The sequence below is a fragment of the Natator depressus genome, chromosome 2 (genome assembly GCF_965152275.1).
Source record: "Natator depressus isolate rNatDep1 chromosome 2, rNatDep2.hap1, whole genome shotgun sequence".
Classification (NCBI taxonomy): Eukaryota; Metazoa; Chordata; order Testudines; family Cheloniidae; genus Natator; species Natator depressus.
In genome coordinates this window covers 137,430,142-137,442,638 of record NC_134235.1, presented here as the reverse complement: position 1 = coordinate 137,442,638, position 12,497 = coordinate 137,430,142, and the positions used below count along the sequence as shown (strand labels likewise).

The following is a 12,497-nucleotide window of genomic DNA, read 5'->3' as shown; positions in this document are numbered from 1 at the left end:
TGCTCAAAGCAGGACCAATCCCCAATTAAATCATCCCAGCCAGGGCTTTGTCAAGCCTGACCTTAAAAACTTCCAAGGAAGGAGATTCCACCACCTCCCTAGCTAACACATTCCAGTGTTTCACCACCCTCCTAGTGAAAAAGTTTTTCCTACTATCCAACCTAAATCTCCCCCACTGCAACTTGAGACCATTACTCCTTGTTCTGTCATCTGACTGGCTGTTAAAACCCAAAATAAGTTTCAAGTTAGTTGTCTGTCTTGGGTTTTAATTTTTTGCCAATTCAAAAGGTAGGTAGTGTTTTTAAAAACTATTTCATAAGAATGTGAAGTTAATCCCAAATTCATTAGAAAGGAGAAACTTTTGATGAGTAAAATTTGAGAGCAAAAATCCTTGACTATGTCTTTGGTAAAATATGGCAATAAAACTGCTCTTAAAAAATTAGCAAAGAGATGTCAATAATAAAGCAGGTAACATTGTGAATAAGAAGCAGGCAGCAGTATCTCCCACAAATGCAAACAAACGTGTTTCTCTTAGCGATTGTCTGAAAAAGAAGTAGGACTGAGTGGACTTGTAGGCTCTAAAGTTTTACATTGTTTTGTTTTTGAGTGCAGTTAGGTACCAAAAAATAAATCTACATTTGTAAGTTACACTTGCAGGATAAAGAGATTGCACTACAGTACTTGTGTGAAGTGAATTGAAAAATACTATTTCTTTTGTTTATCATTTTTACAGTACAAATATTTGTAACCAAAAATTATAATATAAAGTGAGCACTGTACACTTTGTGTTCTGTGTTGCAATAGAAATCAATATATTTGAAAATGCAGAAAACATCCAAAAATATTTAATAAATTTCAATTGGTATTCTATTGTTTAACAATGTGATTAATCACAATTAATTTTTTGAGTTAATTAAGTGAGTTAACTGCGATTAATCAACAGCCCTAGTCTCAATCCAAAGGGCCATCCCAAAACAAACATGAAACTATATTTTTTATAATATAAATAAAACAAATGTTTAACAAAACACCCCTGGAATTAAGATAGGTGCATGCTAGCTGTCACCCTGATAGTATATTCTATCCCTTTCTCCTGCCCTTCTAGATTGTCTCCTCTTTGATGCCAGGACCTTGTTTTCCTCTATATTTGGAAGTGCCTAGCATTCTAGGTGTTACTGCAATGTACAGAAGTTAGAATCATAGAATATCAGGGTTGGAAGGGACCTCAGGAGGTCATCTAGTCCAACCCCCTGCTCAAAGCAGGACCAATCCCCAATCAAATCATCCCAGCCAAGGCTTTGTCAAGCCTGACCTTAAAAACTTCCAAGGAAGGAGATTCTACCACCTCCCTAGGTAACGCATTCCAGTGTTTCACCACCCTCCTAGTGAAAAAGTTTTTCCTAATATCCAACCTAAACCTCCCCCATTGCAACTTGAGACCATTACTCCTTGTCCTGTCCTCTTCTACCACTGAGAATAGCCTAGAACCATCCTCTCTGGAACCACCTCTCAGATAGTTGTAAGCAGCTATCAAATCCCCCCTCATTCTTCTCTTCCGTAGACTAAACATTCCCAGTTCCCTCAGCCTCTCCTCATAAGTCATGTGTTCCAGACCCCTAATCATTTTTGTTGCCCTTCGCTGGACTCTCTCCAATTTATCCACATCCTTCTTGTAGTGTGGGGCCCAAAACTGGACACAGTACTCCAGATGAGGCCTCACCAATGTCGAATAGAGGGGAACGATCACGTCCCTCGATCTGCTGGTAATCCCCCTACTTATACATCCCAAAATGCCATTGGCCTTCTTGGCAACAAGGGCACACTGCTGACTCATATCCAGCTTCTCATCCACTGTAACCCCTAGGTCCTTTTCCGCAGAACTGCTGCCTAGCCATTCGGTCCCTAGTCTGTAGCTGTGCATTGGGTTCTTCCGTCCTAAGTGCAGGACCCTGCACTTATCCTTATTGAACCTCATCAGGTTTCTTTTGGCCCAATCCTCCAATTTGTCTAGGTCCCTCTGTATCCTATCTCTGCCCTCCAGCGTATCTACCACTCCTCCCAGTTTAGTATCATCCGCAAATTTATTAGGTTATTAGGGCCCTACCACATTCGTGGCCATGAAAAATAAGTCATGGACCATGAAATCTGGTCTTTTGTGTGCTTTTACCCTATACTATACAGATTTCACGGAGCCAGACCAGTGTTTCTCAAATTGGGGGTCCTGACCCAAAAGAGAATTTCAGGGGGGTCACAAGGTTATTTTAGGGGCATCGTGGTATTACCATCCTTACCTCTGCGCTGCTTTCAGAGCTGGGCTGCCGGAGAGCGGGAGCTGTTGGCGGGGCGCCTAGCTCTGAAGGCAGCAACTCGCCAGCAGCAGTGCAGAAGTAAGGGTAACAATACCATACCATGCCACCCCTTACATCGGCGCTGCTGCCTTCAGAGCTAGGCAGCCAGAGAGAGACAGCTGCTGACTGAGGGCCCAGCTCTGCAGGCAGCAGCACTGAAGTAAGGTGGCAATACTGTACCATGCCATCTTTACTTCTGCCCTGGGATCCTTCAGAGCTGGGATCCTGGCCAGTAGCCGCTTCTCTCCAACTGCCCAGCTCTGAAGGCAGCACCGTCGCCACTAGCAGCGCAGAAGTAAGGGAAGCAGTACCACAACACTCTCTACAATAACCTTGATACTCCCCTACTGTTACAACACAGTGAAATTTCAGATTTAAATAGCTGAAATAATGAAATTTATGATTTTTAAAATCCTATGACCGTGAAATTGACCAAAATAGACCATGAATTTGGTAGGGCCTTAGATATAAGAACCAAGATGAAAATGTTTCCCTTTAAATTGGTTTCTGTATGTAGAATGAGTGACTGCCAAAGCTGAACTTTGCATAACTATTGTGTAATCTCTCCCATTCCTTCTCTCTCCTTATCTTTCCCTTCCTAATCCTTTTATCCCTTAATTCACCTGTTTCCACTGATTTGTCCTCCATCCTCATTTCCCCATGTCTCCATTCATCATCTCTTCTTCTCCAATCACAGTTCTGTCTCTCTCCTTTGTCCTTTCACTCTTCCTCCCCCTCTCTCCTACTCTTCCTCTCTCACTTCAAGTATGTCTATACTTTGAGCTGGGGGTATGACTCCCAGTTCAAAGAGACATACCTGCGCTAGATCTAATTGAGCTAGCACGCTAAAAAGAGTGTAACTGTGGCAGATGGAGGGGCTGATCACCTCAAGTATCATACCTCTCAATCCCTAGACTCTGAAATGAGGGACAGTGACCATCAAAATGAACAACAGTAAGGGACAACACACCTTGAAACGAGGGACACAGTGAGGGATCTCACCTTTTTTTTTTTTTTTAAATTGAACAGTTATTTTAAAAATGTATATATGTACAAGCATACGAATAGCCTGAAACTTACTATAATGAAACTCAATTATTCTGAGTATGAAGAGAATCCTTTATTTTACTGTAAATAGTAGCTTTCTACATAAAGTCTAGTGGCTCAGATGCTCACTCTTGTCAGAGACTCCTAGCCTGCCCCCTGCCTACAGACCTCTGCTCCTCTCCCCCTTAAATTATTGAATAAAAGTGGAACTTTTCTCCATATGCCGACTCCCGGAGCTAATCCCAGGGGACTTGTGGTAGCATCAGTACAAGTTGGGGTATCAGAGTAGAGTGGTAAATAAAGCAAAGTGGAGCAACGCTTGGTCACCTGTTCAAAGAAATAAGTATTTTTGTAGAAATAAGCACATCTTTGAAGTGATTCATTTTATAAGATAGGCTCTATGAATGTGTTAATGTTTCATTTTTGGGGTTCTTTTTCTGAAGAATGGCAGAAGTGCTGGCTATAGGCTTTAAATATCACACCATAAAATGTTAAGATTCCTGGAGTATGTTCAGTATAGTCAACTAACTTAAAAAAGCTGGTGTTCCATGTACTGTGTGTGCATCAGGAGAGGCCTTGATCCTTGTGCAAGTTAGAGATTTACGGTCAACTCAAGCTTGTATCTTGCAAGGACAGCCATCCACGCCAGTGCTGGGACTTATGTGAATAACAACTATATCGTGATACCTTTTGTGACTTATGTCTGAATGAAATCTTTTTGCACATCTGTATTGGTTCTCACCAATTGGTTTTAGCTTCTGTCCTAGAGGTAAATTGTTACTTGGGCTAAGAAACAATCTGGAATAAACTAGTAATGGCCACTTTCAAGAGTGTTCTTCCCTCATAACTGAGGGTATTTACAGCACTTTGTTTCTTTTATACAGGCCGTATCTACAAGTGCTTGTTTACTGGCTCCGTGAGCTCACTATTGACACTGCCGTTAGATATGCTGTCAACGTAAGTACTAACCAGCCTGATATACGTGACTTTTTAACCAGATGCCTGTTAAAGTTGTTGCTTTTGGTACTCTCAATTCCCAGTTCTTTTTCATTATCCTTTTACTTTACACCTTCTTACACTGGCTGCTACTACTATCATCTTTGCCGTAGCAAGGAGAACTAGCCAGCTGTTTTCACGGCTGTGCTACAACTCTCCTGTTTTTGAAGTGCTGATGTGCAGAATTATTTGAAGGATGAACAAATCAGACTTATAGAACTGGGCCTGGGTAGTGCTGTTTCATATTATAGACTTATATGGTTTATTCAGCCTTAGGAATACTTGCTATGGTGTAAAGTTGCACTTTAATTTTTTAAAAACTTAATTTTCTTTAATTAAACTGCAGCGGAGCCTATTCTAAAGGTTTTAGAATTATAGCCATCTTTTATGTAATTTTCCTATTCATTATTTTATATCATATGACCTTCTAAAATATGGGATCCTTCACGATTTCCCTATTGCTTAATTACATTTTATATTTCTATGTACTGAATTTAATCTACCCATAGGGATTCCATAAAGATTTGAATTGATTGGCCTCTCTTTTAACTGGTCATTTCAGTGTTCCACACATCAAACTCTATATAATATTATCACCCTTGTGGTTTTTTTGTTTGTGTTTTTTTTCCTTCCAGATCATTATTAAAAGAATTAGATCACTGGTCTATACTAGTCACCAATTCAGTCTCAGATTGCTTTTATATTTTAACTGAATTATTTATGAGGTTAATGCAGATGGATGCCAGGCACTGACAGAGCCAGTTGTAAACCAAGCAGACATTGAACAAAGTTCTGCTAGCTCCCCTTGCATTTTGGCCAATGTGTTCAATTCTGCCTTAAAGCACCCAGTCTTGGAGTTTTGAGTTACATTTCAAGTCAGGCTCTGTTGACATCTGTCAAGGTTCCTTCCCCACTCTGAACTCTAGGGTACAGATGTGGGGACCTGCATGAAAACCTCCTAAGCTTATTTTTACCAGCTTAGGTTAAAACTTCCCCAAGGTACAAACTATTTTCCTTTTTCCCTTGGACTTTATTGCTGCCACCACCAAACGTCTATCAGATATATAACCAGGAAAGAGCCCGCTTGGAAACGTCTTTCCCCCCAAAATCCTGCCAAACCTACACCCCCTTTCCTGGGGAAGATTTGATAAAAATCCTCACCAATTTGCATAGGTGAACACAGACCCAAACCCTTGGATCTTAAGAACAGTGAAAAAGCAATCAGGGTCTTAAAAGAAGAATTTTAATAGAAGAAAAAGTAAAAGAATCACCTCTATAAAATCAGGATGGTAAATACCTTACAGGATAATTAGATTCTAAACGTAGAGAATCCCTCTAGGCAAAACCTTAAGTTACAAAAAGACACAAAACAGGAATATCCATTCCATTCAGCACAGCTTATTTTCTCAGCCATTTAAACAAACAGAATCTAACTCATATCTAGCTAGATTACTTACTAAGGTCTAAGACTCCATTCCTGTTCTGTTCCTGGCAAAAGCATCACACAGAGAGCCTTTGTTTCTCATCTCCCCCCCCCCCCCTTCCAGCTTTTGAAAGTATCTTGTCTCCTAATTGGTCATTTTGGTCAGGTGCCAGCGAGGTAATCCTAGCTTCTTAACCCTTCACAGGTGAAAGGGTTTTTCCTCTGGCCAGGAGGGCTTTTAAAGGTGTTTACCCTTCCCTTTATATTTATGACAACATCCTTTTTTTTTTTTTTAATGGGGACAGAAACTCACTAGGATGAGAACACAGTACTTTTCCCCTGTGACCCACTAATAAATCCAGATTTGAACTCATCTTTTGGGGGGGGGGGGGGGGGAGGGAACTGAAGCCAGACTACTTTTTCTTATATGCTCTTGGTTTTTGATATCCAACCGTTTCCTCTCCAGGTATAGGTCCTGATTTTAGCAAGCCTTGTCTAACTTAAGCAGTCGTGTCGTTTCGTTTGGACCACTTGTGCTTAAATACCTTGCTCACTTGGAGCCAGAAAGTGTTGTGAGTGGTTGAACAAGCATAATAGAAGACAGTGCCGAGATGGGGGAGAGAGTGGGGAGCAGCTTCTGAAGCAGATCTAAGTTATGGAAAGGGAAAAAAGCAGCAGTTCAGACAGGTTCTACCATTTTACATTTTGGTTTGGTTAGTTCAGAGGATAAAGCTTCTCAGAAAATGGCAAAATATTGTATGTTTAGTCCTTAGCACTTAAACACTTCACATACTATATAATGTAGAATGAAAACCTGCTAGCAGGAGTCTAGTCTTCCAGAAGGCCACCTACCTTTTATTTTCAACTTGCATTTTTCTTTTCATTTGGCTGATCTTTGCAACTTGCTCTACTGATTCCTTCCCTGACACCCCTCTTCATTAAATACTTGGAAAATTACCTTTTGTGCCACCATCTAATAATTTAACATTATTGACTTCATTCTGTAATCATTCTAATTAACATGTGTTTGTGCAATAGCTGATTCTAACTCCTTGGGGGTTCATGGAGATTGAAAGGAAAATTGAAGCAGAACTTGTACTGAATCAAATCTGAAATGAACATTGCTAAACTAAACTAAATTGTTTCTTCTAGAAATTTAATTTGTGAGTATCTTCTGTGTTTCTCTTGTTATTCTTAAGGACTATTTTCCTTGAGTTTCTCCTCCTGCTTTATCCTGTAGTGAGTCAAATCCTCTTACAGAAGTGTCTCCATGGAATAAGTAGTTCTTCAAGTGGTGTCCCTGTGGAAGCCCCACTTTATGGGGCACCTCTTCACTTTTGGTTGGAGATTTTTGGTAGCAGTGTTTCTTCTCCTGGTACATGCACCCTACACATACTCATGCTCTGTACCAAGGCTATTTTGGGCTGTGTGGGTGAACTGCCCACAGTTCCTTCTCAGCCATGCTGTCTACAATATTCCTGTTTGTTGTGTACCTGTTTCCCCCTTTTATTAGTATTTTTGCTTTATAGATGGCTCTTCATACTAGCAATAGTAGTAGGTTTAGTACTTTATAGTTGGAATGTTTGTTCTCCTTTTCCTCTTTCCTTTTTTCTTAAAAAAAAAAAACAAAAAAAACAAAAACAAAACCCCGCACATTTTTGTTTTTTCCTTTTCCCCTGTTGAGTGACTTGAACAACTTTTTCTTCTGTTGAGGATACCGGGCTCCCTGAAGATTTAAAAGGTGCCTCTTTTGTTGAGAAGCAGTCCGTGTGAGTGGTGGTCACTTGCAATGAATGCAATACTCTCACGTTCCAATCAAGTGTAAAATCTGCTCTCCTTTTAAGGGTAGATCCTGTAGAAACAAGGAAATTAAATATAAACTATTAATGAGGGAGCAAGCCTTAAGACCAGCTTCTGACCAGATCACGGTCACCTAGAGCTTCCAAGGGGAAGATGGCACCAAAACCTTAGTCTTTCAACACTATCTTTGACTGAGTTACCAATAACTTCACTGCTCGTACTAAGAGCTTCCCACTCCAGGTATAAGGAAGGAGATAAAAGGAGCAAAACAGAGTTCCTCATTAAAGAAGATCTGGTTAATGGAGACCACAGGCCCCAAGAGGAGTGCAGGTGAGGCTCAAAGTACTTTGGGTACCGTGAAACATGTCAAGTCTTCAACTAAGTCACGTACCGCTGCTGTAAGGGGCTCGATACTGAAGACTGCTATTATGAAGAGAATGGCTTCAATGGAATCTTTGACTCCCTCGATACCAATGTCAGTGCCTTCCACAACAGCCTCTGTAACATCATTGGTGCTGATATTGAGTTCTGTTGAACTTCCAGTACTGCAGAAATTCCTGTACCCAAAAGACTTTATGGTGCCAAATGAACCTGAATCTCTGCTCCTTGCAATCTCAGAGACACCTCTTGGTAGTGAGGTTGGCTGGGTCACTGACTGCTCATGTTTCTGGGAGATCTACCTCTTCTCCATCTTTGACAATCTACAAGGAGGAGTTCTCACCTCCTGTACAATATGTGGAGGAACATTCTGATTCAGTCTCTGAACTTTCTGTTAAAGGATCATCAATTTGTTCCAGGAGATATTATTCCCTATTGCAGCTGGACACCAGATCCCTGCCTGCCAACTCTTGGGATCACCAGCTTGGATTCCTCCTTCCAGCCCTTATGGGTCTCCCTCATTGGCCTTATTGGGATCGAGGGGCAATGTACCTCCAGCAATTTTGAGGAACCTCAGCTCAAAGAAGACTCCTAGATTTGAAGGCCAGAATGGACCATCATGATCATCTAGTCTGACTTCCTACACGTTTCAGGCCACAGAACTTCACACACCTGCTCCTGTAATGGACCCCTAGCCTCTGGCTGAGTTATTGACATCCTCAAATCATGATTGAAAGGCATCCAATTACAGAGAATCCACCATTTACTCCACTTTAAACCTGCAAGTGACTCCTGCCTCATGCTGCAAAGGAAGGTGAAAACCCCACACGGTCTCTGCCAATCTGACCTAGGAGAAAATTCCTTTCCGACCTCAAATGTGGTGGTCAGTTGGACCCTGAGCATTTCAGCAAGACCCAGCAGCCAGACACCTGGGAAAGAATTCTTTGTAGTAACTCAGAGCCCTCCCCATTTAGTGTCCCATCACTGACTGTTGGGGATATTTACTACCAGCAGTTGCAGATTGGCTACATGCTTTTGTAGGCAGTCTCATCATACTGTCCACTCCATAAACTTATCAAGCTGCATCTTGAAGCCAGATTTTTTTGGGGTTTTTTGCCCCCTAACTTGGAAGGCTGTTCCAGAACTTCACTCCTCTGTTGGTTGGAAAACTTTGTCTAATTTCAAGCCTAAACTTGTTGATGGCTAGTTTATATCCATTTGTTCATGTCAATATTGGCACTCAACTTGAATAACTCTTTCCCTCCTTGACATTTATTTCTCTTATGTATGTATAGAGAGCAATCATATCTCCCTTCAGTCTTCTTTTGGTTAGGCTAAACAAGCCAAGTTCCTTGAGTTTCCTCGATAGCTTTACATTCCTCTGATCATCCTAGTAACCCTTCTCTGCCCCGTTCTAGTTCGAATTCATATTTCTTAAACGTACTCCTAGGGGGATTCTGTGCCGAAAAATGTTATGCACAGTATTTTAAAATTCTGGATATTTGTTAAAATAACACAATATAATCACACCAGTTTCAATTATTTTGGTAATTTATTTCAAAATACATGTCAGCAAGTATGTCTGCAACAGTACAGACGACAAAAAAAGATTCCCCCAGCAGTAGAGAGTTAAAGAAACCCCTATGAAAACCTAGTTCCTGTTTCTCTGTTATGCTTTTGTTGGGCGCCTTAGTCTGGATCTGTCACACATGCCACTAGGCACATCTTAGGGGGGGACTCTGCCATTCTGGTCTCAGGCACCAACCCGCAACCAGAACCCACCCCCCACCCCGACCAGAAATCTGTACCCCTTCCCCTCCCCAGAGTCCACCCACGGGATGCCCCCCAGCTCAGACACCTGCACCCTCTACTCCCCCTACCCCCCACAGAGCTCAGGTATCCATAGAGATAAACAGCCTGATGCTGGGTCCTGGGCTTTTATGGAGTTTCCTGCATGCTGCCTCCCTCCTTCAGGATGTGCTAGGAGCCGCAGTTGCCTGAAACCTTCCAGCTCCCCTTCCCCTGGGAGTGTCCTGTATTTGTGAACTGGAGTCACCCTAGTGACGGTAGCAGCTCTGCAGTACCAGTTCTGCAAGGAAGAATGAAATTCTGTCCAGAACATTAATTCTGAGCAAATTCTGCATTGCACAGAAATGCAAAATTCCCCCAGGTGTAAACATGGGAGACCAGAATTGTACGCAGTATTCCAGATGAGGTTTCGCCAGTGCCTTGTATAACGGTACTATCACTTCCCTACTTCTATTGGAAATACCTCGCCTGATGCGTCCTAGGATTGCATTAGTCTTTTTTCACAGCTGCATCTCTTTGGCAGCTTACAATTATCCTGTGATCAACCAAGACACCCTGGTCTTTCTCCTCCTCTGTCACTTCCAACTGATAAATCCTCAACTTATAGCATTCTTCTTGTTGCTCATCCATCTTGATCTGCAAGTCTTCCTTGTCAATTTTTTGACCTTGCTTGTGAAGCAGGCTTCTGATAGTTTCTGTATCTTTGACTTTAAAGTAATTCTCCACATTCAGATCCTTGAGTTCTCGAGTCCAGTCCATTTCCCTAACTAACTCGCTTAATTTTTTTTTAAAGTTAGCTCTTTTGAAATCAAGGATCCTAGTTGCAGACCTATTTTTGTTTATCCTTCCATTTAATTAAACTGAATTAGCTCATGATCACATGAACAAAGTGTCCCCTACAACCAGTACTTCTATGAGGTCCTCACTCTTCACTAATGCCAGATCTAAAATGGCATCCTCTCTTGTTGGTTCGGTGACTATTTAGTGAAGAAATCTGCCAGCTATCATATCCAGGAAAATCTGGGCCTTACCATTATTAGTAGCATTTGTCCTCCAATCTATATCTGGGAAATTAAAGTCTTCCATAATCACGCAATTCCCAGTAGTATTTATTTCATTAAAACATGAAAAGAGGTCTCTGTCCATATCCAGATAGGATCCTAGGAGTCTGTAGCAGACCTCAAGAACTATCACAGGGACCCTCTGGTAGTTTTCTTCCCCAAAATGATTTTGACTCAGTCTTTTTTTAAAAAAAAAAAATCCATTCCATCCCTTCTAATTTCTTTACAGTCTACCTCATCATTAATACTTCATCACCTTTGCCTTTATTTCTGTCTTTCCTGAGGAGCATATACCTTTCAGTCCCTGTGCTCCAGTCATGACTACTATTCTACCAAGTTTCTATTATCCCTATAATATCTGGTTTCACTTCCTGCACCAATAATTCTAGTTCCTGCATTTTGTTACCCAGGCTCCTTGCATTGTTATGCAGGGACCTTAGCTGTTTGTGTGGCTTCAACGAGATTCTTTACTCGATTAAGTACAGTCATTCTACTGCCAGCATTGCCCTACCTGACTGTTAACATAAATGGATTGGCACTCTCTTTCCTCTTAATACCCATTCTCTTACCCACTGCCGTTCCTTTCTCCAATGCTATATTCTCCCTCTCTTGATTTGCCTCCCCACTCCCACGCATCAGGCGTGAAGATTACGTAAGCATCTCCCAATCATCCCCCCCCAGATTCCTAGTTTACAGCTCTTTTAATCAGTTGTGCCAACCTCCATTCCAGAAATCTGTTTTGCTCCCATCTCAGGTGGAGTCACATGAACAGTCTCTGTTCATGCATGCTTCCCAATAGTCGAACATCCCAAAGCTCTCCTTATAGCACCATTGCCTGAGCCATCTGGTGATCACCACAATCTTGTCTTGCCTTCGTTCTCCTCCTCCCACTGAAGATCACCTGAGCCTCCATTTCTTTAAGTGTCTTCCCCAGCTTGGCATAGTCTTCTTTGATAACATTCTGGCAAGAACCTAGCAGTATTATTTGTTGCCACATGAAGGACAGTCAGTGGATTCTTTCATGCTCCCATGAGGATACTCTTCAGCCATAGGTCCACAGCCCATATCTTAGGTCCTGGCAGATAGCACACCCTTCTGTTCTTCGGATCACCTCTGGTGATAGGCTTGTCCATTCTTTTTAATAGGGAGTCCGTATTCCCTGTTTACAGTACATCCCTCCTCCCCATTCTGAGCCAGAGGCGACCTTTGAGGAGCAAGAGGCAAAGGTGAACAAAAGGAGATAAGCCTCCTCACAAACATCTTGTCATCATCACTGGATGAGACATTAATGCTACCACTGCCATCATTAGCTGATGACATTACATAATTCCAGGATCTAATGAAGTGGGTGACTGACACTGCAAATTCCTGGAAGAAGTCCAGAATTCCCATCACTAACGCCTGGATATATTGCACACCTCTACTTCAGAATGGGTGGCACTGCCAATTAAGGAAGCTCTCCTGTAGCCAGCCATGTCCATCTGGTGAACTCCAGCAACAGCCTCCCCAAGATGCAAGAGGGCTGATTTAAAAAACAGAAAAAAACCCCACAACTTTGGCCAGGGTTTCTGAGTTTTTATTTTGTCATCCAGCACCGAATTCTTTGGTCATGGACATAGTCCATGAAAAGGGCAG

The 12,497-nt window shown here is 41.8% G+C and overlaps 1 protein-coding gene across 1 annotated transcript in view; it reads left to right on the top strand.

Annotated features, from left to right (window-relative positions):
* The window catches only part of MARCHF6 (membrane associated ring-CH-type finger 6), a 123,106-nt gene that overhangs the window by 32,514 nt on the left and 78,095 nt on the right, over positions 1-12,497 (top strand). The window contains exon 5 of the mRNA XM_074945044.1: positions 4,280-4,352. Coding sequence (XP_074801145.1) covers positions 4,280-4,352 — 73 coding nt within the window. The remainder of the gene's footprint in view (positions 1-4,279; positions 4,353-12,497) is intronic.